General features: G+C 54.7%; 1 protein-coding gene across 2 annotated transcripts in view; it reads left to right on the top strand.

Moving 5' to 3' along the window:
* Positions 1-25745, top strand: part of LOC138491315 (espin-like protein) — a 484304-nt gene extending 458559 nt beyond the window's left edge. For both annotated transcript variants that reach the window (XM_069617768.1, XM_069617767.1), the window contains exon 8: positions 22044-25745. In XM_069617768.1, coding sequence (XP_069473869.1) covers positions 22044-23585 — 1542 coding nt within the window. In that variant the 3' untranslated portion in view covers positions 23586-25745. The remainder of the gene's footprint in view (positions 1-22043) is intronic.
* Positions 25746-27525: the final 1780 nt, after the last annotated feature.

The following is a 27525-nucleotide window of genomic DNA, read 5'->3' on the forward strand; positions in this document are numbered from 1 at the left end:
AGGACGCGATAGAACTCGTCCCAGGACACCAGGTAAACAAGGGTATCTATTCAACTTACTTCCTTGTGCCAAAGAAAGATTTGACAATGCGCCCAGTATTGGACTTACGGCCTGCCAACAAATATGTCAAGCCCCAAAAATTCCGTATGACCACGCTACAAGAGGTAATCCCCCTCCTAAAAAAGGGGGATTACATGGCAACCTTGGATATGAAAGATGCTTATTTTCATATTTCCATGCTCCCAGCGCACAAAAAGTACTTGCGCTTCAAGGTGGACAGTCGCCACTACCAATTCAAGGTACTGCCCTTCGGGATAGCTTCAGCACCAAGGGTATTCACCAAGGTACTGGCGGTGGCGGCTGCACACCTACGCAGGGAAGCAATCCCGGTGTACCCTTATCTGGACGACTGGCTCATAACGGGGGAAACCCCAGGAATTTGCAGGTCAAACATTCAGAGGACTATCGACCTCCTCCACGAATTAGGCTTCTCCATCAACGAGAAAAAGTCAAGTCTGGTGCCAAGCACCTCAAAACAGTTTCTAGGAGCTATCCTAGATACTCAGAAAGGATTGACCTTCCCTTCGGAAGAGAGAATTCGGAATATACTTCTGCAAATTCCGCATTATCAGTCAGGTCAACAGATAACAGTACGCAAAGCTATGCGGTTACTGGGCATGATGGCGTCATGCATTTACCTGGTCCCCCACGCGCGTCTGCGCATGCGTCCCATGCAGGAATGGTTGGCGAAACAGTGGTCTCAGGCAAGTGGTCATTGGGACGATCTAGTGGTCGTTTCGCCAACACTCGTACAGAGCCTACACTGGTGGACAAGAGAGAATCTCGCAAAGGGGAAACCCTTTTACGATCCCGAAGTACAAGCCGTGGTGACTACAGATGCATGCCTGACTGGGTGGGGAGCTCACCATCTCCACCACACAGCTCAGGGTCTCTGGTCTCACTCAGTAGCCAAGAACCACATCAATCTGCTAGAGCTTCTGGCAGTATTCCGAGCGCTAAGGGCGTTCGAGCCCCATCTACTGAACTTGTCGGTGCAGATCAGGACGGACAGCACGACAGCCATGTTCTATCTGAACAAGCAAGGGGGGACTCGTTCGCCAAATCTGTCCAAGCTTGCCCAGAAAATATGGATATGGGCACTCAGACGGAACATCTTCCTGTCATCGCAACATGTTCCAGGGGAGCTCAATTCCCTAGCGGATGCTCTAAGCAGAAACTCCCTCCCAGAAGAACACGAATGGGTCCTTCACAAAGACGTAGTAGAAGATCTCTTCTCTCAGTGGGGTTTCCCCACTATAGACCTATTCGCCACAAGCGAAAACAAACAATGCCCAGGATTTGCATCCAGGTTCCCCCAGCCGGACTCCCAAGGGAATGCCCTGTGGATGAACTGGTCAGGGATGTTTGCGTACGCTTTTCCACCAACTCCTCTCATCAGGAAGGTGGTGTACAAGATGAACAAGGAATCTATGACGCTCATCCTAGTTGCTCCCATGTGGGCGAGACAACCATGGTTTCCACACCTACGCAGGATGGCGGTGTGCGAACCCATCAGACTCCCAGCCTGGTACAACCTACTGTCCCAGCAACAGGGTCAAACAGTGCATCAGGAACCCAACTCTATGAACCTAGCAGCATGGCTCCTGAAGTCATAGAGTTTGGACATCTCAAATTACCACAGAGGTGTATGGACATTCTAAAGGAGTCCAGGAAACCAAATACAAGGCACTGTTACTTTGATAAGTGGAAAAGATTCGTTATCTGGTGCCAGAATAAACAAATCAACCCGGTTGATTGCACTCCTTCCAACGTTGTGACATACATGCTCCACCTGCTGGATGCAGGGTTGGTTTTTAACTCGCTGAAAGTACACCTGGCAGCCCTCTCGGCTTACACCACATCCCATAACAAGGTCTCGTGGTGGAAAGTACCAGTGGTTAAAGCCTTCATGGAAGGAGTAAAGAGACTTCACCCTCCTATTTCGAACCCACCGCCAGGATGGGACCTCAACGTGGTGCTAGCTAAGCTCATGGGACCCCCATTCGAACCCATGCATAAAAGTAGTCTCAAACACCTGACTTATAAAACGGCCTTCTTAGTAGCCATTACCTCCATAAGAAGGGTCAGTGAAATTCAGGCTCTGTCAGTGCAGGATCCTTTCTTTACTATCCACAAGGACAAACTGGTTTTACGCACACACCCTAGGTTCTCACCTAAATTCATATCCAAGTTCCATGTAAACCAGTCCATCGAGCTTCCGGCTTTCTTCCAGAACCCGCAAAGCTCGGCTGAGGTGAAACTACACACCCTAGATGTGCGTAGGGCGGTCCTATACTATGTAAATAAAACCAGACCGCTAAGGAAAACAGATCAACTGTTTGTCTCCGTAGCTACAGGCAGAGAGGGGGATCGCGTCTCTAAGGGCGCTATCTCGAAGTGGATTATCAACTGTATACAGCTGTGTTACTCTCTTTCTGACAAGACTCTGCCTTTTACGCCAAGGGCCCACTCTACTAGAGGCATTGGTGCCACTCTGGCTTTCATTGCAAATGTTCCCCTCGACACCATTTGCAAAGCGGCTACTTGGAGCTCTATTCACACTTTTACTCAGCATTACTGCATTGACACTCATTCCAAGACAGATACACAAGTGGGACAAGCGGTTCTAAGACACCTGTTTGCTCATGACCCTTCTCACATCCCACCTCCTTCTTCTGGTACTGCTCGCTAATCTATGCACAGCATGTGATCTAAGCAGATTCCACAAGCCTCAGAAGGGATACATTACTCACCGTAATCGTATTTCTGATGCTTGTATCTGCTTAGATTCACATGCGACCCACCCTTCCTCCCCTCCGAGAGAAGGCGCATGATTGCTTGTAGTCTTACCTTTTCTGTCTATCTGCTTGGATTATCTGTACTCACGCTACTCCTCATGCTTCCTCATGTCAGAAAAAATACAATCTGAGGATCCTACACGCGTGAGGGATCTTGGGTACAGTGGACGTCACACTAGGGATAGTATTACTGGCACGCCTGTGTCGACGCCCATTTTCGACTTTCGAAAAACAAACTGTAATACTCCGCAGCTTCCACTAGATGTCGGCCTATGCACAGCATGTGAATCTAAGCAGATACAAGCATCAGAAATACGATTACGGTGAGTAATGTATCCCATATATATATATATATATATATATATATATATATATATATATATATATATATATATGGCAGTGAACGAAAACAAAGGGGCTAAACAAGTGATGGTGTCAGTGATGTCATCAATGACATTTGTGATTCCATCTTTCATGTTCCGGGTGTTAGTGTTAGCAGTGCACAGTGGTGATGGCAGGTATGGTGGCGTAGTCTACCATAACTGGCGAATTTCAGGGTTTTTGGGTTTCACTTTGAACCATAGTGGGGAGGTGGGAAGGTTTTTTTTTAGTGAAGTGCACAGGTTTTTGGTAGGGCAACTTAACCATAACGTCCCCTTAACAACGTTTTTTTGTATATATATATATATATATATATATATATATATATATTCAGTGAAAAAACTTTGTTAAAGGGATGTTATGGTTCCAATTAAAACCGAAAAAACCCTTGAAATTCGCCAGTTATGGTAAGCTAAGCAACCATAACTCGCGCCACCACCGTGCACTGCTAAGACTAACACCCATGACATCAAAGATGACATCACAAATGTCATTGATGACATCACTGATGATATCACATGTGTATGTACTTTTCATGAAATATGTGTACAAGGGATTCTTATTATAATGTTGCGAAAAAAGTGTCAAGGATCATTGCAATAAATAACATACCCTAATTAGTGCATTGAACGATGCATTGATATAAATAGCATTCTATTATGGGGTTCTATCTAGTATACTAAGCTACTCATGCAGAAACATAGCATTGTGTGCAGCGTACAAGATGAAGGTATAATATTCGTAATGTTAATATGTTGAATAATGAAATGATAATCGTTTTCTTAATAGATTGTTGTGTACTGTGAAATATGTAATAAGTAGCTAATAAAACCCATGTATTACATAATTGCATTACTATAGACAAAACACAAAGAGACAAGAACACATACCAATATGGGTACATACAGGGAAAGTGAAGTTAGCAAAAAAGCACAAGTAGTAGCAGAAACAATTCATAACCTAACTGATTATTTTCATGCAAATAAATGATTGCTGTTTCAAAGCTGCTATTTACCCTATGTATATGTATCACTTGATGTGATTGGACCCCAAGGAAAGTAGTGTGAGTACAATGTATACAAATATAACCATATACAGGGAAAGTACAGCCATAAAAAAACAACAGAACTATCAGAAAGTGCTGATAAGTCTATTGATTATCTTTATGCACAAAAAGGGTTGCTGTCTTTCAAGCTTGTGTCTTCCCCTATGTATATGTTTCATATGATGTGATTGGACTCTAAGGGAATTACTGTAAGAACCTACTTGAAGGATACGCCTACAAATAAAATAAATTTTTTAGTTTCTGACTGTTACTGAAGAAAACCATGTGGCCTAGATATGTCAGCAAAAGAAAAAAGAGTGAGCCAGACATGTGATGTCGTAAGTGATGTCATCAATGACATGTGTGATGTCATCTTTGATGTCGTGGGTGTTACTCTTAGCAGTGCACAGTGGTGGCGCGAGTTATGGTTGCTTAGCTTACCATGACTGGCGAATTTCAAGGGTTTTTCGGTTTTACATGGAACCATAACGTCCCTTTAATAAAGTTTTTTCACTGAATTTCATAGGTTTTTAGTAGCACAACTTAACCATAACGTCCCTTTAACAACGTTTTTTCACTGAATTTCATAGGTTTTTAGTAGCGCAACTTAACCATAACGTCCCTTTAACAAAGTTTTTTCATTGAATTTCATAGGTTTTTATTAGTGCAACTTAACCATAACGTCCCTTTAACAAAGTTTTTTCATTGAATTTCATAGGTTTTCATTAGTGCAACTTAACCATAACGTCCCTGTAACACAATTTTTTTTTACTGCATTTCATAGGTTTTTATTAGTGCAACGTCACCATAACATCCTTTTCAATAGATGAAGACCACTAGCATCTTAGGTCCTCAAAGTGGGAACCCCAGGTGGTAAAAAAAAGATTTTTCTTCCCAAACCGGGACGCCGAAGGAAAATCTTTTACCAAGATGGCCACCATGGAAAGGGAAGGCGGGGTGTATAAAGAGAACACAACAGGGCATGAGCGGGGGGAGGGGGGGAACAGGAGAGAGACACAGGGCATGAGCGGGGGGTGGGGGGCAACAGCAGGGAGACACGGGGCATGAGTGGGGGTTGGGGGGAACACGAGGGAGACACGGGGCATGAGAGGGGGTGGGGGGTAACAGGAGAGAGACACGGGGCATGAGAGGGGGGTGGGGGTAACAGGAGAGAGACACGGGGCATGAGCGGGGGTGGGGGTAACAGGAGAGAGACACGGGGCATGAGAGGGGGGTGGGGGGTAACAGGAGAGAGAGACGCGGGGCATGAGCAGGGGGTGGGGGCAACAGCAGGGAGACACGGGGCATGAGTGGGGGTGGGGGGCAAGAGCAGGGAGACACAGGGCATGACCGGGGGGTGGGGGGCAACAGGAGAGAGATACGGGGCATGAGAGGGGGTTGGGGGATAACAGGAGAGAGACACGGGGCATGAGCGGGGGGTGGGGGGCAACAGCAGGGAGACATGGGGCATGAGCAGGGGGTGGGGGTAACAGGAGAGAGACACGGGGCATGAGCGGGGGGTGGGGGGCAACAGCAGGGAGACATGGGGCATGACCGGGGGGTGGGGGGAACAGGAGAGAGACACGGGGCATGAGAGGGGGGTGGGGGTAACAGGAGAGAGACACTGGGCATGAGAGGGGGGTGGGGGCAACAGCAGGGAGACACGGGGCATGAGCAGGGGGTGGGGGGAACAGGGGAGACACGGGGCATGAGCGTGGGGTGGGGGAACCGGGAAAACAGGGGGCATGAGCGGGGGGGGAGACAAGGAGGGAGACACGGCATGAGCGGGGGGTGGGGTGGAACAGGGGAGACACAGGGCATTAGCGGGGGGTGGGGGGTAAAAGCAGGGAGACACGGGGCATGAGCGGGGGGTGGGGGGCAACATCAGGGAGACACGGGGCATGAGAGGGGGGTGGGGGGTAACAAGAGAGAGACACGGGGCATGAGAGGGGGTGGGAGGGCAACAGCCGGGAGACACGGGACATGACCGGGGGGTGGGGGGCAACAGAAGGGAGACACGGGACATGACCGAGGGGTGGGGGGCAACAGGAGAGAGACACAGGGCATGAGCGGGGGGTGGGGAGTAACAGGAGACAGACACGGGGCATGAGCGGGGGATGGGGGCAACAGCAGGGAGACACGGGGCATGAGCGGGGGGCGGGGGGAAAACGAGGGAGACACGGGGCATGAGAGGGGGGTGGGGGTAACAGAAGAGAGACACGGGGCATGAGCTGGAGGTGGGGGCAACAGGAGGGAGACACGGGGCATGACCAGGGGGTGGGGGGCAACAGGAGAGAGACACGGGGCATGAGCGGGGGGTGGGGGGTAACATGAGAGAGACACAGGGCATGAGCGGGGGGCATGAGAGGGGCGTGGGGGGGTAACAGGAGAGAGAGACATGGGGCATGAGCGGGGGGTGGGCGGGAGGGATAGAGACACACGGGGCAGGAGCGGGGGATGGACGGGAGGGATAGAGACATACGGGGCATGAGCAGGGGGTGGGGGGGAGGGGAGAGACACAAGGGGCATGAGCGGGGGTGGGTGGGAGGGATAGAGACACACGGGGCATGAGCGGGGGGTGGGTGGTCGGGATACAGACACACGGGGCATGAGCGGGGGGTGGACGGGAGGGGAGAGACACACGGGGCATGAGCGGGGGTGGGGGGGAGGGATAGAGACACACGGGGCATGGGTGGGGGGTGGGGGGAGGGGAGAGACACATGGGGCATGAGCGGGGGTGGGGGGTAGGGTTAGAGACACACGGGGCATGAGCGGGGGGTAGGTGGGATTGATAGAGACACACGGGGCATGAGCGGGGGGTGGGTGGGAGGGATAGAGACACACGGGGCATGAGCGGGGGGTGGGTGGGAGGGATAGAGACACACGGGGCATGAGCGGGGGGTGGGTGGGAGGGATAGAGACACACGGGGCATGAGCGGGGGGTGGGTGGGAGGGATAGAGACACACGGGGCATGAGCGGGGGGTGGGCGGGAGGGGAGAGACACATGGGGCATGAGCGGGGGGTGGGGGGGAGGGATAGAGACACACTGGGCATGAGCGGGGGGTGGGTGGGAGGGATAGAGACACACGGGGCATGAGCGGGGGGTGGGGGGCAACAGCAGGGAGAGACGGGGCATGAGCGGGGGGTGGGGGGCAACAGCAGAGAGACACACGGGGCATGAGCAGGGGGTGGGCGGGAGGGATAGAGACATACAGGGCATGAGCAAGGGGTGGGGGGGAGGGGAGAGACACAAGGGGCATGAGCGGGGGTGGGTGGGAGGGATAGAGACACACGGGGCATGAGCGGGGGGTGGGTGGTCGGGATACAGACACACGGGGCATGAGCGGGGGGTGGACGGGAGGGGAGAGACACACGGGGCATGAGCGGGGGTGGGGGGGATAGAGACACACGGGGCATGAGTGGGGGGTGGGGGGAGGGGAGAGACACATGGGGCATGAGCGGGGGTGGGGGGTAGGGTTAGAGACACACGGGGCATGAGCGGGGGGTGGGTGGGATTGATAGAGACACACGGGGCATGAGCGGGGGGTGGGTGGGAGGGATAGAGACACACGGGGCATGAGCGGGGGGTGGGTGGGAGGGATAGAGACACACGGGGCATGAGCGGGGGGTGGGTGGGAGGGATAGAGACACACGGGGCATGAGCGGGGGTGGGTGGGAGGGATAGAGACACACGGGGCATGAGCGGGGGGTGGGCGGGAGGGGAGAGACACATGGGGCATGAGCGGGGGGTGGGGGGGAGGGATAGAGACACACTGGGCATGAGCGGGGGGTGGGTGGGAGGGATAGAGACACACGGGGCATGAGCGGGGGGTGGGTGGGAGGGATAGAGACACACGGGGCATGAGCGGGGGGGTGGGTGGGAGGGATAGAGACACACGGGGCATGAGCGGGGGGTGGGTGGGAGGGATAGAGACACACGTGGCATGAGCAGGGGTGGGGGGATGGGAGAGACACACGGGGCATGAGCAGAGGGTGGGGAGGAGGGGAGAGACACACGGGGCATGAGCAGGGGAGGGAGGAGGGGAGAGACACACGGGGCATGAGCGGGGGGTGGGTGGGAGGGATAGGCACACACGGGGCATGAGCGGAGGGTGGGTGGAGGGATAGAGACACACGGGGCATGAGTGGGGAGTGGGCGAGAGGGACACACGGGGCATGAGCGGGGGTGGGGGGAGGTCTAGAGACACACGGGGCATGAGCAGGGGGTGGGGGAGGGCTAGAGACACACGGGGCATGAGCGGGGGGTTGGGGGGAGGGAGAGACACACACGGGGCATGAGCAGGGGGTGGGGGAGAGGGAGAGACACACACGGGGCATGAGCGGGGGGTGGGGGGATGGAGAGAAACACACGGGGCATGAGCGGGGGGTGGGTGGGAGGGCTAGAGACCCACGGGGCATGAGCGGGGGGTGGGTGGGAGGGCTAGAGAAACACGGGGCATGAGCGGGGGGTGGGTGGGAGGGCTAGAGACACACGGGGCATGAGCGGGGGGTGGGTACGAGGGCTAGAGACACACGGGGCATGAGCTGGGGGGTGGGGGGGCTAGAGACACACGGGGCATGAGCAGGGGTTGGTGGGAGGGCTAGAGACACACGGGGCATGATCGGGGGGTGGGTGGGAGGTCTAGAGACATACGGGGCATGAGCGGGGGGTGGGGGGAGGGATAGAGACACACGGGGCATGAGCGGGGGGTGGCCGGGAGGGGAGAGACACACGGGGCATGAGCGGGGGGTGGGGGGAGGGATAGAGACACACGGGGCATGAGCGGGGGTGGGTGGGAGGGATAGAGACACACGGGGCATGAGCGGGGGGTGGGTGGGAGAGATAGAGATGCACGGGGCATGAGTGGGGGGTGGGTGGGAGGGATAGAGACACACGGGGCATGAGCGGGGGTGGGTGGGAGGGATAGAGACACACGGGGCATGAGCGGGGGGTGGGTGGGAGGGATAGAGACACACGGGGCATGAGCGGGGGGTGGGTGGGAGGGATAGAGACACACGGGGCATGAGCGGGGGGTGGGCAGGAGGGATAGAGACACACGGGTCATGAGCGGGGGGTGGGCGGGAGGGATAGAGACACACGGGGCATGAGCGGGGGGTGGGCGGGAGGGATAGAGACACACGGGGCATGACCAGGGGGTGGTGGGCGACAGGAGAGAGACACAGGGCATGAGCAGGGGTGGGGGGTAACATGAGAGAGACACGGGTCATGAGCGGGGGGCATGAGAGGGGGGTGGGGGGTAACAGGAGAGAGAGACACGGGGCATGACCAGGGGGTGGGGGGCGACAGGAGAGAGACACGGGGCATGAGCAGGGGTGGGGGGTAACATGAGAGAGACACGGGGCATGAGCGGGGGGCATGAGAGGGGGGTGGGGGGTAACAGGAGAGAGAGACACGGGGCATGAGCAGGGGGTGGGGGGCAACAGCAGGGAGAGACGGGGCATGAGCGGGGGGTGGGGGGCAACAGCAGAGAGACACACGGGGCATGAGCAGGGGGTGGGCGGGGAGGGATAGAGACATACAGGGCATGAGCAAGGGGTGGGGGGGAGGGGAGAGACACAAGGGGCATGAGCGGGGGTGGGTGGGAGGGATAGAGACACACGGGGCATGAGCGGGGGGTGGGTGGTCGGGATACAGACACACGGGGCATGAGCGGGGGGTGGACGGGAGGGGAGAAACACACGGGGCATGAGCGGGGGTGGGGGGAGGGATAGAGACACACGGGGCATGGGTGGGGGGTGGGGGGAGGGGAGAGACACATGGGGCATGAGCGGGGGGTGGGGGGTAGGGTTAGAGACACACGGGGCATGAGCGGGGGGTGGGTGGGATTGATAGAGACACACGGGGCATGAGCGGGGGGTGGGTGGGAGGGATAGAGACACACGGGGCATGAGCGGGGGGTGGGTGGGAGGGATAGAGACACACGGGGCATGAGCGGGGGGTGGGTGGGAGGGATAGAGACACACGGGGCATGAGCGGGGGGTGGGTGGGAGGGATAGAGACACACGGGGCATGAGCGGGGGGTGGGTGGGAGGGATAGAGACACACGGGGCATGAGCGGGGGGTGGGTGGGAGGGATAGAGACACACGGGGCATGAGCGGGGGGTGGGCGGGAGGGGAGAGACACATGGGGCATGAGCGGGGGGTGGGTGGGAGGGATAGAGACACACGGGGCATGAGTGGGTGGTGGGTGGGAGGGATAGAGACACACGGGGCATGAGCGGGGGGTGGGTGGGAGGGATAGAGACACACGGGGCATGAGCAGGGGTGGGGGGATGGGAGAGACACACGGGGCATGAGCAGAGGGTGGGGAGGAGGGGAGAGACACACGGGACATGAGCAGGGGAGGGAGGAGGGGAGAGACACACGGGGCATGAGCGGGGGGTGGGTGGGAGGGATAGGCACACACGGGGCATGAGCGGAGGGTGGGTGGAGGGATAGAGACACACGGGGCATGAGCGGGGGGCGGGTGGGAGGTACAGAGAGACACGGGGCATGAGCGGGGGGCAGGCGGGATGGCTAAAGACACACAGGGCATGAGCGGGAGGTGGGCGGGAGGGATAGAGACACATGGGACATGAGCGGGGGGTGGGCGAAAGGAATAGAGACACACGGGGCATGTGCGGGGGGTGGGCGGGAGGGATAGAGACACATGGGGCATGAGCGGGGGTGGGCGGGAGGGCTAGAGAAACACGGGGCATGAGTGGGGAGTGGGCGAGAGGGATAGAGACACACGGGGCATGAGCGGGGGGTGGACGGGAGGGATAGAGACACACGGGGCATGAGCTGGGGGTGGGCGGGAGGGATAGAGTCACACGGGGCATGAGCGGGGGGTGGGCGGGAGGGACACACGGGGCATGAGCGGGGGTGGGGGGAGGTCTAGAGACACACGGGGCATGAGCAGGGGGTGGGTGGGAGGGCTAGAGACTCACCGGGCATGAACGGGGGGTGGGTGGGAGGGCTAGAGACACACGGGGCATGAGCAGGGGGTGAGGGAGGGCTAGAGACACACGGGGCATGAGCGGGGGGTTGGGGGGAGGGAGAGACACACACGGGGCATGAGCAGGGGGTGGGGGAGAGGGAGAGACACACACGGGGCATGAGCGAGGGGTGGGGGGATGGAGAGAAACACACGGGGCATGAGCGGGGGGTGGGTGGGAGGGCTAGAGACCCACGGGGCATGAGCGGGGGGTGGGTGGGAGGGCTAGAGAAACACGGGGCATGAGCGGGGGGTGGGTGGGAGGGCTAGAGACACACGGGGCATGAGCGGGGGGTGGGTACGAGGGCTAGAGACACACAGGGCATGAGCTGGGGGGTGGGAGGGCTAGAGACACACGGGGCATGAGCAGGGGTTGGTGGGAGGGCTAGAGACACACGGGGCATGATTGGGGGGTGGGTAGGAGGTCTAGAGACATACGGGGCATGAGCGGGGGGTGGGGGGGAGGGATAGAGACACACGGGGCATGAGCGGGGGGTGGCCGGGAGGGGAGAGACACACGGGGCATGAGCGGGGGGTGGGGGGAGGGATAGAGACACACGGGGCATGAGCGGGGGTGGGTGGGAGGGATAGAGACACACGGGGCATGAGCGGGGGGTGGGTGGGAGGGATAGAGATGCACGGGGCATGAGCGGGGGGTGGGTGGGAGGGATAGAGACACACGGGGCATGAGCGGGGGTGGGTGGGAGGGATAGAGACACACGGGGCATGAGCGGGGGGTGGGTGGGAGGGATAGAGACACACGGGGCATGAGCGGGGGGTGGGAGGGATAGAGACACACGGGGCATGAGCGGGGGGTGGGTGGGAGGGATAGAGACACACTGGGCATGAGCGGGGGGTGGGTGGGAGGGGAGAGACACACGGGGCATGAGCAGAGGGTGGGGAGGAGGGGAGAGACACACGGGGCATGAGCAGGGGGGGAGGAGGGGAGAGACACACGGGGCATGAGCGGGGGGTGGGTGGGAGGGGTAGACACACATGGGGCATGAGCGGGGGGTGGGTGGGAGGGATAGAGACACACGGGGCATGAGCAGGGGGTGGGTGGGAGGGATAGAGAGAGACGGGGCATGAGCGGGGGGCGGGCTGGAGCCCTAGAGACACACGGGGCATGAGCGGGGGGTGGGCGGGAGGGATAGAGACACGGGGCATGAGCGGGAGGCGGGCGGGTATTGATAGAGAGACACGGGGCATGAGCGGGGGGTGGGTGGGAGGGCTAGAGACTCACCGGGCATGAACGGGGGGTGGGTGGGAGGGCTAGAGACACACGGGGCATGAGCAGGGGGTGGGGGAGGGCTAGAGACACACGGGGCATGAGCGGGGGGTGGGCGGGAGGGATAGAGACACACAGGGCATGAGCGGGGGGTGGGCGGGAGGGATAGAGACACACAGGGCATGAGCGGGGGGTGGGTGGGAGGGATAGAGACACACGGGGCATGAGCGGGGGGTGGGCGGGAGGGATAGAGACACACGCGGCATGAGCGGGGGGTGGGCGGGAGATACACACGGAGCATGAGCGGGGGGTGGGCGGGAGGGATAGAGACACACGGGGCATGAGCGGGGGGTGGGTGGGAGGGCTAGAGTCACACACGGCTTGAGCGGGGGGTGGGTGGGAGGGCTAGAGACACACGGGGCATGAGCGGGGGGTGGGTGGGAGGGCTAGAGACACACGGGGCAAGGGGTGGGGGGAGGGCTAGAGACACATGGGGCATGAGCGGGGGGCGGGCTAGAGACACACGGGGCATGAGCGGGGGGTGGGTGGGAGGGATAGAGACACGGGGCATGAGCGGGGGGTGGGCGGGAGGGATAGAGAGACACGGGGCATGAGCGGGGGGCGGGCGGGAGGGATAGAGAGACACAGGGCATGAGCGGCGGGCGGGCTGGAGGGATAGAGAGACACAGGGCATGAGCGGGGGTGGGCAGGAGGGATAGAGACACACGGGGCATGAGCGGGGGGTGGGCGGGAGCGATAGAGACACACGGGGCATGAGCGGGGTGGGCGGGAGGGATAGAGACACACAGGGCATGAGCGGGGGGTGGGCGGGAGGGATAGAGACACACAGGGCATGAGCGGGGGGTGGGCGGGAGGGATAGAGACACACGGGGCATGAGCGGGGGGTGGGCGGGAGGGATAGAGACACACGGGGCATGAGCGGGGGGTGGGCGGGAGGGATAGAGACACATGGGGCATGAGCGGGGGGTGGGCGGGAGGGACATACGGGGCATGAGCGGGGGGTGGGGGAGGGCTAGAGACACACAGGGCATGAGCGGGGGTGGGTGGGAGGGCTAGAGACACATGGGGCATGAGCGGTGGTTGGGTGAGAGGGCTAGAGACACACGGGGCATGAGCGGGGGGTGGGGGGAGGGCTAGAGACACACGGGGCATGAGCAGGGGGTGGTGGGGAGCATCTAGAGACACACGGGGCATGAGCGGGGGGTGGGGGGAGGGAGAGACACACACGGGGCATGAGCGGGGGGTGGGCGGGAGGGATAGAGACACACGGGGCATGAGCGGGGGGTGGCCGGGAGGGGAGAGACACACGGGGCATGAGCGGGGGGTGGGGGGAGGGATAGAGACACACGGGGCATGAGCGGGGGTGGGTGGGAGGGATAGAGACACACGGGGCATGAGCGGGGGGTGGGTGGGAGGGATAGAGATGCACGGGGCATGAGCGGGGGGTGGGTGGGAGGGATAGAGACACACGGGGCATGAGCGGGGGTGGGTGGGAGGGATAGAGACACACGGGGCATGAGCGGGGGGTGGGTGGGAGGGATAGAGACACACGGGGCATGAGCGGGGGGTGGGTGGGAGGGATAGAGACACACGGGGCATGAGCGGGGGGTGGGTTGGAGGGATAGAGACACACTGGGCATGAGCGGGGGGTTGGTGGGAGGGGAGAGACACACGGGGCATGAGCAGAGGGTGGGGAGGAGGGGAGAGACACACGGGGCATGAGCAGGGGGGGAGGAGGGGAGAGACACACGGGGCATGAGCGGGGGGTGGGTGGGAGGGGTAGACACACATGGGGCATGAGCGGGGGGTGGGTGGGAGGGATAGAGACACACGGGGCATGAGCAGGGGGTGGGTGGGAGGGATAGAGAGAGACGGGGCATGAGCGGGGGGCGGGCTGGAGCCCTAGAGACACACAGGGCATGAGCGGGGGGTGGGCGGGAGGGATAGAGACACGGGGCATGAGCGGGGGGTGGGCGGGAGGGATAGAGAGATACGAGGCATGAGCGGGGGGTGGGTGGGAGGGCTAGAGACTCACCGGGCATGAACGGGGGGTGGGTGGGAGGGCTAGAGACACACGGGGCATGAGCAGGGGGTGGGGGAGGGCTAGAGACACACGGGGCATGAGCGGGGGGTGGGCGGGAGGGATTGAGACACACAGGGCATGAGCGGGGGGTGGGCGGGAGGGATAGAGACACACACGGCATGAGCGGGGGCTGGGCGGGAGGGATAGAGACACACGGGGCATGAGCGGGGGGTGGGCGGGAGGGATAGAGACACACGCGGCATGAGCGGGGGGTGGGCGGGAGATACACACGGAGCATGAGCAGGGGGTGAGGGGAGTGCTAGCTACACACGGGGCATGACCGGGGGTGGGTGGGAGGGCTAGAGACACACACGGCTTGAGCGGGGGGTGGGTGGGAGGGCTAGAGACACACGGGGCATGAGCGGGGGGTGGGTGGGAGGGCTAGAGACACACGGGGCAGGGGGTGGGGGGAGGGCTAGAGACACATGGGGCATGAGCGGGGGGCGGGCGGGAGGGCTAGAGACACACGGGGCATGAGCGGGGGGTGGGCGGGAGGGATAGAGAGACACGGGGCATGAGCGGGGGGCGGGCGGGAGGGATAGAGAGACACAGGGCATGAGCGGCGGGCGGGCTGGAGGGATAGAGAGACACAGGGCATGAGCGGGGGTGGGCGGGAGGGATAGAGACACACGGGGCATGAGCGGGGGGTGGGCGGGAGCGATAGAGACACACGGGGCATGAGCGGGGTGGGCGGGAGGGATAGAGACACACAGGGCATGAGCGGGAGGGATAGAGACACACAGGGCATGAGCGGGGGGTGGGCGGGAGGGATAGAGACACACGGGGCATGAGCGGGGGGTGGGCGGGAGGGATAGAGACACACGGGGCATGAGCGGGGGGTGGGCGGGAGGGATAGAGACACATGGGGCATGAGCGGGGGGTGGGCGGGAGGGACATACGGGGCATGAGCGGGGGGTGGGGGAGGGCTAGAGACACACAGGGCATGAGCGGGGGTGGGTGGGAGGGCTAGAGACACATGGGGCATGAGCGGTGGTTGGGTGAGAGGGCTAGAGACACACGGGGCATGAGCGGGGGGTGGGGGGAGGGCTAGAGACACACGGGGCATGAGCAGGGGGTGGTGGGGAGGATCTAGAGACACACGGGGTATGAGCGGGGGGTGGGGGGAGGGAGAGACACACACGGGGCATGAGCGGGGGGTGGGCGGGAGGGATAGAGACACACGGGGCATGAGCGGGGGGTGGGCGGGAGGGATAGAGACACATGGGGCATGAGCGGGGGGTGGGCGGGAGGGACATACGGGGCATGAGCGGGGGGTGGGGGAGGGCTAGAGACACACAGGGCATGAGCGGGGGTGGGTGGGAGGGCTAGAGACACACGGGGCATGAGCGGTGGTTGGGTGAGAGGGCTAGAGACACACGGGGCATGAGCGGGGGGTGGGGGGAGGGCTAGAGACACACGGGGCATGAGCAGGGGGTGATGGGGAGGATCTAGAGACACACGGGGCATGAGCGGGGGGTGGGCGGGAGGGACATACGGGGCATGAGCGGGGGTGGGCGGGAGGGATAGAGACACACGGGGCATGAGCGGGGGGTGGGCGGGAGCGATAGAGACACACGGGGCATGAGCGGGGTGGGCGGGAGGGATAGAGACACACAGGGCATGAGCGGGAGGGATAGAGACATACAGGGCATGAGCGGGGGGTGGGCGGGAGGGATAGAGACACACGGGGCATGAGCGGGGGGTGGGCGGGAGGGATAGAGACACACGGGGCATGAGCGGGGGGTGGGCGGGAGGGATAGAGACACATGGGGCATGAGCGGGGGGTGGGCGGGAGGGACATACGGGGCATGAGCGGGGGGTGGGGGAGGGCTAGAGACACACAGGGCATGAGCGGGGGTGGGTGGGAGGGCTAGAGACACATGGGGCATGAGCGGTGGTTGGGTGAGAGGGCTAGAGACACACGGGGCATGAGCGGGGGGTGGGGGGAGGGCTAGAGACACACGGGGCATGAGCAGGGGGTGGTGGGGAGGATCTAGAGACACACGGGGTATGAGCGGGGGGTGGGGGGAGGGAGAGACACACACGGGGCATGAGCGGGGGGTGGGCGGGAGGGATAGAGACACACGGGGCATGAGCGGGGGGTGGGCGGGAGGGATAGAGACACATGGGGCATGAGCGGGGGGTGGGCGGGAGGGACATACGGGGCATGAGCGGGGGGTGGGGGAGGGCTAGAGACACACAGGGCATGAGCGGGGGTGGGTGGGAGGGCTAGAGACACACGGGGCATGAGCGGTGGTTGGGTGAGAGGGCTAGAGACACACGGGGCATGAGCGGGGGGTGGGGGGAGGGCTAGAGACACACGGGGCATGAGCAGGGGGTGATGGGGAGGATCTAGAGACACACAGGGCATGAGCGGGAGGGATAGAGACACACAGGGCATGAGCGGGGGGTGGGCGGGAGGGATAGAGACACACGGGGCATGAGCGGGGGGTGGGCGGGAGGGATAGAGACACACGGGGCATGAGCGGGGGGTGGGCGGGAGGGATAGAGACACATGGGGCATGAGCGGGGGGTGGGCGGGAGGGACATACGGGGCATGAGCGGGGGGTGGGGGAGGGCTAGAGACACACAGGGCATGAGCGGGGGTGGGTGGGAGGGCTAGAGACACATGGGGCATGAGCGGTGGTTGGGTGAGAGGGCTAGAGACACACGGGGCATGAGCGGGGGGTGGGGGGAGGGCTAGAGACACACGGGGCATGAGCAGGGGGTGGTGGGGAGGATCTAGAGACACACGGGGTATGAGCGGGGGGTGGGGGGAGGGAGAGACACACACGGGGCATGAGCAGGGGGTGGTGGGGAGGATCTAGAGACACACGGGGTATGAGCGGGGGGTGGGGGGAGGGAGAGACACACACGGGGCATGAGCGGGGGGTGGGCGGGAGGGATAGAGACACACGGGGCATGAGCGGGGGGTGGGCGGGAGGGATAGAGACACATGGGGCATGAGCGGGGGGTGGGCGGGAGGGACATACGGGGCATGAGCGGGGGGTGGGGGAGGGCTAGAGACACACGGGGCATGAGCAGGGGGTGATGGGGAGGATCTAGAGACACACGGGGCATGAGCGGGGGGTGGGGGGAGGGAGAGACACACACGGGGCATGAGCGGGGGTGGGGGGAGGGAGAGACACACACGGGGCATGAGCAGGGGGTGGGGGGAGGGAGAGACACACGAGGCATGAGCGGGGGAGGGGGAGGGAGAGAGACACATAAGGCATGAGCGGGGGGTGGGGGGGAGAGAGAGACACACAAGACATGAGCAGGGGGTGGGGGGGAGAGACACACACGGGGCATGAGCGGGGGTGGGGGGGAGAGAAACACACGGGGCATGAGCGGGGGTGGTGGGGAGGAAGAGAAACACACGGGGCATGAGCGGGGTGGGGGGGAGGCTTGAGAAACACACGGGGCATGAGCGGGGGTGGGGGGTAGGGAGAGAAACACACGGGGCATGAGCGGGGGTGGGGGAGGGAGAGAGACACACGGGGCATGAGCGGGGGGTGGGGGGAACATACAAAAACACGGACATGCCGCACGGACATGAGTTTGTGCGGCAGATCCCGCTCCTCGGCCCTCCGCTCCGCTGGCCACCGTGTGCAATGGCGTGAGCGGGGGGCTGGAGGAACAGGGGACACACGGAGCATGAGCGGGGGTGGGGGGACAGGAAGGACACACGGGGCATGAGCGGGGGTGGGGGGCAGAAAGGACACATGGGGCATGAGCGGGGGTGGGGCAGACATGGGGCATGAGCGGGGGTGGGAGGAACAGGAGACAGACACGCTCCTGCTGACCTGACAAAGCCTCTCATGCGGGAAAGAAAGATGGCGGGCGTCTCTGAAGCCAGACGCACTGCACGCTTTCACCGCATCCAATGAGAGAGCACGTCAGATGTCCGCGGACATCACGCAAGCTGCTGGCCCAATCACCGTCCTGTCCACGGAGTGAACAGGGAAGACCGAACGCAGATATCACTAATTTTTTTTGCCCTACTTTTTGGTCATTTAAAAAAAAACTACTGAACAGATTTTCACCAAATTTGCAAAAGAACGCTTTCGGGACCAAGCAACTGCTCCTGGTCCGAATTTGGTGAAAATCCGTCCAGCGGTTTGGGCTGTAGGCGCAAGCAAAAATGTTTTCCCATTCAGTCTATGGGAAAAACAGAAATGTTGGGACCCCCACTATAACTTTTCCCCCCCTGCACGAATCCTCACCAAAATTCAGAGTGGGCCATATACATTTTTGGCAAGTTTGGTGAGGATTCGTCCAGGGGGAGCGAAGTTATAAGCCGCCCAAAAGTGCTCTTCCTATGGAAACAGCAACTAAACCATAACTACACTGCCACTATTGTGGCAGTGTAATATATATATATATATATATATATATATATATATATATATATATATATATATATATATATATATATATATATATGTGGTTTAGATCTACTTGGTTGAAAATATTAGACCTTTTTCAATATGACCTTTTTTTGGTCGAAAATGCAGGGGAGACCACTGCACCAAGCCCCCTCCCTGACTTTCCCCAACCTTAACCTATTCACTTACCCTTCCCCATATATATATTTTAATTTTATTTTATTTGACCCAAAAAAAAGATTTAGAAAAATTGGTCAGATTGTAAAGGTCAAATGTTTTTTGATCAAGTATGCTAATACCTATATATATATATATATATATATATATATATATATATATATATATATATATACATATATATATATATATATATATATATATATATGAAAATTATAAAATACGATCCCTAATAGCCCAGAACATTGCAAAGATTATATATATTGTCTTATTCATGACCTTGAAGTAACAACCAGTAACTGCCCTCTGTCCACAATAGAGTAAAGGATATACATGCCTTGTTATTACACCCATTATGTCTGCAAAAGATGTTTTACTGTGTGAAATATAACTGTTGCGAAATGAAATATTGTGATTTCAAAAGATTGCTATGAATGAGACATAGATTACATATTTTTATTTTTTCAAAGACCTTTTCATCAAAATTTGTAGAGATAATGTAGCCTGCATTTTCTGAAAATTATCTGATTATTGTTCTCCATAGAAGTCAGATGATAATGCCCAGAGAAAAATGCAATATTAAAATATGAAGGATATTTTGTATTGCCTGATCTTTGTATACTTTTCATTATGGGATTTGTTTGTTGTGCCTTTAAATTGTCATGTCTTTTTGGGGAATCTTGGTGACAATCCATTAAGGGAGCAAAGTTTGGTATACATCTGTTCAGTGTTCTTTGTTACATCTTCCAGTGGAAAATACTTTAGTGGGATTTCAACTTTTGGGATCCCTAGTATACATTTTCTCAAGTTTATTTTTATAGAAGACAGCCTCCACAAAATCTTTTTATTATTACATTGATGTTATGGTTAAGGTGTCCTTTAAAGAAACAGTGAAGTTCAGTGCATAATCACAGCTTAAGGGACATTATGATTTCAATGCAAAACGACAAAAGCCCACAAATTGGGAAGCAACCATAACTGTAGCAGTGCCGTCATAAAACAACCATGAAATCAAAATTTACTGATTTTTCCTTCAAATTTAATGTGACCATAATCAGTTTGGTGTACTACTTGTGCTACTTGCCTCTTTTGTTTTGCTCCAGTCCACATATTATGTTATGTTTGAAAGCTTTTATACTCAACAAATCACCACTGGAGTGTTTTTATTCTGCGGGCCACCTACTCTGTAAAATTTCTGGAGACAAATTAAACTCTGTCTCACCAATACTCCTGCCTGAGCCCGAAATCTAGCTTCATAATCACATACTTTTTAACACACTATTTCTGATAATATGCATGGGTGATAGAACTCCCCCTGTCAGGGCCTAACACCTCCACTATTTTCAACCATGAGATCTAAGGAAAGGGGCTGTCTGGATTTAACCTGCTCTCTTTCTGCCTGCGGCCTGACTGTTTGACCCCACAAAATATTATTCAGTAGTATCTTGCACACTGACCTGAACAGGAAAAAGCATTATGCCCTGTACACTGCACTCATCAAGTACAGATGCCTTGGCCAGAGAACATCACCAGTGGAGTGAAAAGGGAAGAGGAGGAGAAGGTGGCTGGAGCATGGCATAGGGAAATGAACAAGGACCAAGGTATACGTGTACCCAATAATAAATGGACAAGACCAATACAAGTATATCAACACAGATTTTGGAACTCAATCGATGGTGTATATTTATTGAGAATTATTTTGACAAACAAAATAGTTTATTGTGTGCTTATTTTAAACATAATTAGTCTATAAATGCTAGAGTGGACCTCACCTAATGAAATTGCAGAAAAGAAAGTAGCCTGGTTTCCAGCCCATTCAAATTTGTATGTAAAAATTATAAGATTTGTTCATCACCTGCCTGAGTCCATTTAGTAAAGCATGCCTGAGTGTTGTCGCTAGAAACAGAAAGGATGGGTTATATTGTAAATTGTGTAGGAGCAGGATTTGGTGCCCCTCGCCAGGAATTAACCACAACTGATCATCTTATCTAGGATGGCATGGGATGGGATTCATACAAAGCTCTCATCAACCAAATGATAACAAATAAGGCATAGTACTCAGCCCACAATACCTCAATGAGCAAGTCAGAGGCAGACTGGGAGATTATAGCAAATTGAGAAGAATGCAAGATATAGGATCTGGCACCATGATTATGGAGGACACAAAACCTAAAGATCATAAATTGTAAAAATGCTTTGGCATTATACAGAGAACTACCCTACAATAGTACTTACAATAGAGTCAACCTGATAAAGTAATGTTAAGTAAGTGGTCTTGTACAACGCCATTCTGAAACTTTAGGTGGCCTCACTGAGCATAGCTCTGTAAGAAAAAATGGTCACTAGTGGGACAGTGATAGAGGCAGTTGAAGAATCTGTGGTGCTGATGGGAGCAGGTCAGAAGAACCTGGTTCCTGTGTGCCAATTTACTTTCTATGGGTTTGGCAGAGATACTTAGGATTATTCTATCCCTAAGGAAGAGTCCAGGATCTGAGAGACTAAGGCACCTTTGGGTACAAGACCTAACTGGTGTAATTGGAAAAGGAGTGGCCTCTGTGATAAAAACAATTCAAAGTTTCCTTCTCAGCATAACACAGAAAGCAAAAGGCATTTTAACCCAGTCATAAAACTATTGTCCATGCTGTAAGTATAGTGTGTGTTCAGAATTCCTGTTGAAAATGAGGAGCCCTTGCAATAATGGCATAGGTATGAACTGTACATTTTTTAAGATAATTATGAAATGCACATACTGTTCTGACAGCTTATGTTCTGTTATCAGATGATTTTCAAACAACAAATCTGGTTTGTGCAATGCCCTCCTCTGCAATCATTGTATTCTCTGATCTTTTCCATTTCTCCACAGAGCAGAGAAGGCAGCTACATGCCGATGGGAGGCTGGAGGTATTCCCAGGCCCACAATGCTGTGCTGGGGCCTTATGGAGAGCTAATGACGGAAGAAGACCTACTTTACCTTGAAACTCAGATCGAGGGACTGCAGATGAGGTGCAAACACAAGGAGTACGGGAGTGAACTGAAGCGTCTGGCTGAAGAATTGCAGAATATTTTGCCTGCACCTATTATCAATATTACAGTCAACACCCAGTTCCTGGACCAGGACCCCGGCCAGGACGTTCAGGCCTCACTGCCAGTGTGGTGCAACCGTATCTCTGGAGCAGTAAATAGTTTTTCCCAGACACTGACCAATGTGAACAAAAAGCCAGACTGTTTTGGAAACCAGGTCTATTCTCTGGAGGCCACAGAGATCCAACCACATGTTGCGGTCCACAGGCAGTTGGGAAAGTGTGCATCTTATGGTACAGTAGAGAGGGAAATCCTGGAGTTTGGGGTTTCAGTTAGAAATTTAAGAAGTAACTTTGAGAAACAAGATCTTCCAGGACAGACCAATTCCACTTCTCACCAACCACAGGTGTTCCATGAGAGCTACCGTTCAGTTGACGACTTCCTCATTCAAAAGATCCCATATTCTGATAATGATCATAATGACCATGCCAGTGGAGAGGAAAACACTAGCGACTCAGGCATCAGTTCAGAAGATAACTCTTGCATGAATGACTCTCCTGTTCCTCAGGGATTACCCACTATCATGCGCAAGGAGCGTATTGTAGTCCTGTTCCTTAGCCACTGGAAGAAATCTGCCTACTCCATATCTGAGAAGTTCAAGGCTAAGCAAACCCAGGATTCATTGAGTCACCAGGAGGCTAGTGAGTCAAGTCTGGGCCCAACAGGGATGGGAAGAGAGCTTCCTCCTCCAAATAAGCCTCTAATGGCAAGTAACAAACTTGTCCATTTGCTTACGCAGCGGGGCGTGATACAAAAGTTGATAGAGAACTGGAAGGGCCTTATTCCTAGTGTTCCATCACAGCAGATACAGAAGCTAAATCGGCAGAAAGTCACATACTCCCCCGAACAGTTCCTACCGCTTATGAATGGGAGACAGCTAGATTACAACAGCCTGACTCTCGATCTTTTCATGTTGGGTTACTTCCACATCCTGGAACTGGACCTCCCCAAAAAGGAACGCCAGATGAGACACCTACTCTGCTTTGAGGTGTTTGACCATCTGGGTACACATGGCTGGGAAGTGGTACGGGCCTTCCACAAGGCGGTCACTGAAGAGATTAATACTGGCAATCGCGAGTGGAGTGATGGGTTTGAAGATATAAGGAAGCTGTTCTTCGGCCAGGAAAAGCGACTTGTCTCTATGGAAATGAGCAACAGACTCAGGGTACAAAGTACCAAACTAGAGAGAGCGGAACCCATAGTGGGGGAGGCAAACTCCAAAAGCATTGAGGGGTTAAAAAATGATGAGATCTGCAGTTACATTGACAGGAGCTTTGCTTTCTGGAAGGAGAAGGAGGCCGAGCTTTTTGACTTTGAGGAATGATCATGTGGAAGAGACAGCTATTAACAGGAACCATAGTGACAGTGTCTTCAGATGCCTCGAAGCATGCTTTATATACTAGCATAGATTGGCTTACAGTGCGATTGACCCAGTCAGAGCTTTTCAGAATAATTTTAAGAACCAAATGTTTGACACTCTTTCCTCTGTAGTTCTGAAACAGTTAAGTGCTCATATAAAGATAGACTGTGGGGAGTAGGCATGGTCTGAGCATGACCACACATTCAAGTGTGACCGTTGGTCAGGCAGAAGCGACAGCCAAATGGTTTAGCATGCCATGCTGCTCTCTCACATTTTCTGCTGAGGAAGGAGGCCATCAATTAGATGGAAAGGGATGACGGTGCTTCTCGTGAGTCATAGAGTCCACAGAAGTGGACTCTGTAGCATGCCCAGAAGGAGCCCAGCACAGAAAGATTGGTCCGTTTAGAGTAGATGCCCAAATAACTTCATTTAGCATTGATGTAAACCTATTGCAGTCCTATGATTTGTGTTCCCCCTTTTAAGAAAGGACGTTGAAGAATGTCATTACCCATACTGCCTCCAATATCAGGTACAGTCTTGAAAGTTGTTCTTCACAGGATAAATAGAAGACAATAAGTCCACACATTTGCGTAAGACTTTGCTGCGTATTTCTGACCTCTATGGTCACAGAAAAGTCCCCATAGACGTACAGGGCTTACCGAACCTAAGATGCTTAAGATAAAACTAATGATGGTAGCATTACTCCAACCAATGAAATTCCTAAGTCGGCATCTCTGTGGATGCACTCACAAAAAGGGTCAGCAGGATAAAGTTAATTGAAGTCTCTGTTCTACAGAAGCAATGGGATAGAATATAATGAGTACTGACCAGGTTCCTGAACTGTCTAAGAGGCTAGAATAACTGTATGTTCAACTAACATATTCATATCTTCCCTTGAAATGAACAAGCACATTCCAAATCATGCTCCAAGAGTGAAGGAAGGATTTCTGTGTAGGAAGGACCTCATCCGGAGGGTATATGGACACACTTCTATGAGCGTTCACGTAGATGACAATGTTGGCAGCAAAGTGGCAAACAATGAACTAGAAAGACATGAGTATTGCAGAGTTGCCATCAAGGCTGATATGCAGAGAACACATGAAGCGGATAGAATATGACAAAAGACAGGGTCAGGTTAAGAGAACCTTAGCAGAGGAAATGCCACATGTGAACTCAGGAGAATGAGATGTTCAAGCGAATGTGCTCTCTCAAATAGAAATGCAGATCCTGATTGAAACAAAAAACAGGACGATCAAGGGACTTTAGTAAGAGTTGGCAAAAGCAAATTGGCTCACCAAAGCAGAACAATAATGGTGCTCCTCAAACTATTTCTATTCAATTCTTAAATCAAAAGTATAAATTCAGAGACGCCAACATCCATCATGGCAACTGTTCCACCGCCGTTAATCTTTCTGAACCTCCAATAGGATATCCTGCAATACAGCTGCCCAAAGATATAACCCACACCTGTCAAAGACTATGAATCTGCACTCCAGTTATCATGCTGTGGATTGGCTGTTGAAAACAATTACCCCAGAAAAAGAAAGGAGGCCTTGAGTCATAAAGAGCTGGGAAAAGGAAAACCACAAGGGAACTTCAGATACCAAAATAATGTATGGCACCCTTTAAAAAGAAACAAAATGAAGATCTGGTCTAGAATCATGAAACCTTGTTACCACAAGTGTCCCCTAAAGCAACTAAAAGATAACTAAGCGTGACTTGGCTGAGGAAGAAAATAGATCCAGCCATGATATGGGAACAAGCCCTGAAATTATTAACAAAGGTGCCAATAGATTAATGGAACTCAACATGGTAATGTATCATTGTAAGATGTGGAACAGGAACTCAGAGATGTAAGAAAGCAAAGCACAGGATGATTGCATACATTACAATAATTCATTGGGCCTCATTACGACCCAGGCGGAGGACCATGGTGCTATTAGCACCATGGTCCATGCCGGTGTCCGCCATGGCGGAATGGGGAATTACCACCCCATTCTGAGGTTGGCGGGGCGGTAATTCCCCATGCCGCCATGGCCCTTCCCCATTCCTATTTTTGCCCCATAGGGCTCAATGGGAATGGGGAAGGCGCTAAGTACGGTGCCGCACCAAGGTCCCTTTGCGGGTCCCTACTTTAACGGCTGGTAAAACCAGCCGTTAAGGTCGGGTCCCGCAAAGGGACCTCGTAATTAGGCGCTAATAGGTTAACGGCGCCGCAGCCTTTTACGGCACCGTTAACCCATTAGCGCCTGGGTCGTAATGAGGCCCTTTGACTCCAAAGACACTTCTAGTTACAGCAGTGCTCAGACATCTCCGGCCTTGGTTTACTGGTCAGTAGCCAGAAGCAACCAGTAAGTGTTCCAACTGAAGGAGACTCTGGTCTCTGTGCCCATTACTACGTGGTATGGACTGACAGCAGTAAAAAAAGACATTCAATTAAATGTCTCCTGTTAAACTAGAGGCCAGACATTTGAGACACTCTCCTCTTTCCCCAGGGAACACCTTCTCATTCTTCCCTTGTGGCCCTAACTCCATTTGTGAATTCAAACAAAACCGAATCAAGCTTTGGTCTGTATAGTATGTATCTCTTTTCAGTCCTACAACTCTTTTTATTGCCCTCCTCTACCATTCTAACGACTATTAGACTGTTTTCATATATTTTTGTCTAGTAAATGCAGTGTTATTTGTTATTATCCATTCTGTGAATTTATTTGATCTTATTTATGTTTTTGCCTAATGCACCAAAGGCTTTGCCGAAGTGTGCTAAATAAAACTTGAATGTGAAACATCGACTTTGAATGAAGATAAGATATCCCTATGTGAAGGATATAGGAGAGGAATAAAGGGGTGCAGCATTGGGGGAGTGTCACTTCAGATTTAGACGAGGTGTGCATGAAGCAACATAGTATCAGGCAATGCAGTATCAAGCAACGCTGCATATAGGCAGTTATTGATGCGAGATGCCAGTTCAGGAATGAAGGTGGGGTAGGTGATGATGATTTGATTATCATTGGCTAATAGAATACATGATAATGCAAAGGAAGAGATGGTTATGGCAATATGAGTGTGCATAGGAGGGGACCAAGGACAGACACATCTCTGACCCATATCAGAAAGGGAGTTTCAGAGAAGGTCTCAGTGTTCCAGGAATTAAAAATAAAGATTGTTCAGAAGGTAGGCATCCATCCAAGAGAGGGCAGGGCTGTGGAAGCTAAGATGTGAGACAGTTTGAAGGAGGGATGGTCAAATATGTCAAATGAGTTAGAGAGCTCAAGGAGAACGAGGACAGATGGCAGTGGATGGACCATAGTGATAAGGGCCATAAGGATAATCTAAATGTGCTTCTTTTTGCTTGCGTGTCTGTCCAATCTTGCCAGAGTAGTTTTTTAAAAAACTTTCCCCGGATTTAACATTAGCACCTCAACCGAGGTGTTCACAGGTTTAAGCTAGTCCATACATCTCATTTGCCAATTACCTACAACCCAATCAGTCTTAACATTGTTCATGTTTCTCAAAATATCAAACAGGGAGAGGAAGTCTGACATGACACATTTGCAGAACATTGATAACGATTTCCATAGAACAATAGAAGAGATCAACTGCAGACCCAGTTCGTATCTAAGTGAAGCCAACAGAGGTCTCATAGGAAGACGGAGTACTCTCCTCCAGAACAGTCCTTCCAGGGCCCTCTAAATTACCCACAATAGATTGAAGGCCACCTCTGCTCCATATGTTAGTATTGGCACAACCTTGTGTTTATAAAAGGTCAGAACCGGAATGATGGAAAACTTGCCGTGTTGCTTGTGCAATACCAACCCTTGGCCTGCCAACCTCTTCACTTTAGATCTTAACACCAGGTACCATGCCTTCTCATTTATACTTCGATTTAAATTGCCCCCCAGGT

The sequence above is a fragment of the Ambystoma mexicanum genome, chromosome 10, assembly GCF_040938575.1.
Source record: "Ambystoma mexicanum isolate Mex_15411 chromosome 10, UKY_AmexF1_1, whole genome shotgun sequence".
NCBI classification, from domain to species: Eukaryota; Metazoa; Chordata; class Amphibia; order Caudata; family Ambystomatidae; genus Ambystoma; species Ambystoma mexicanum.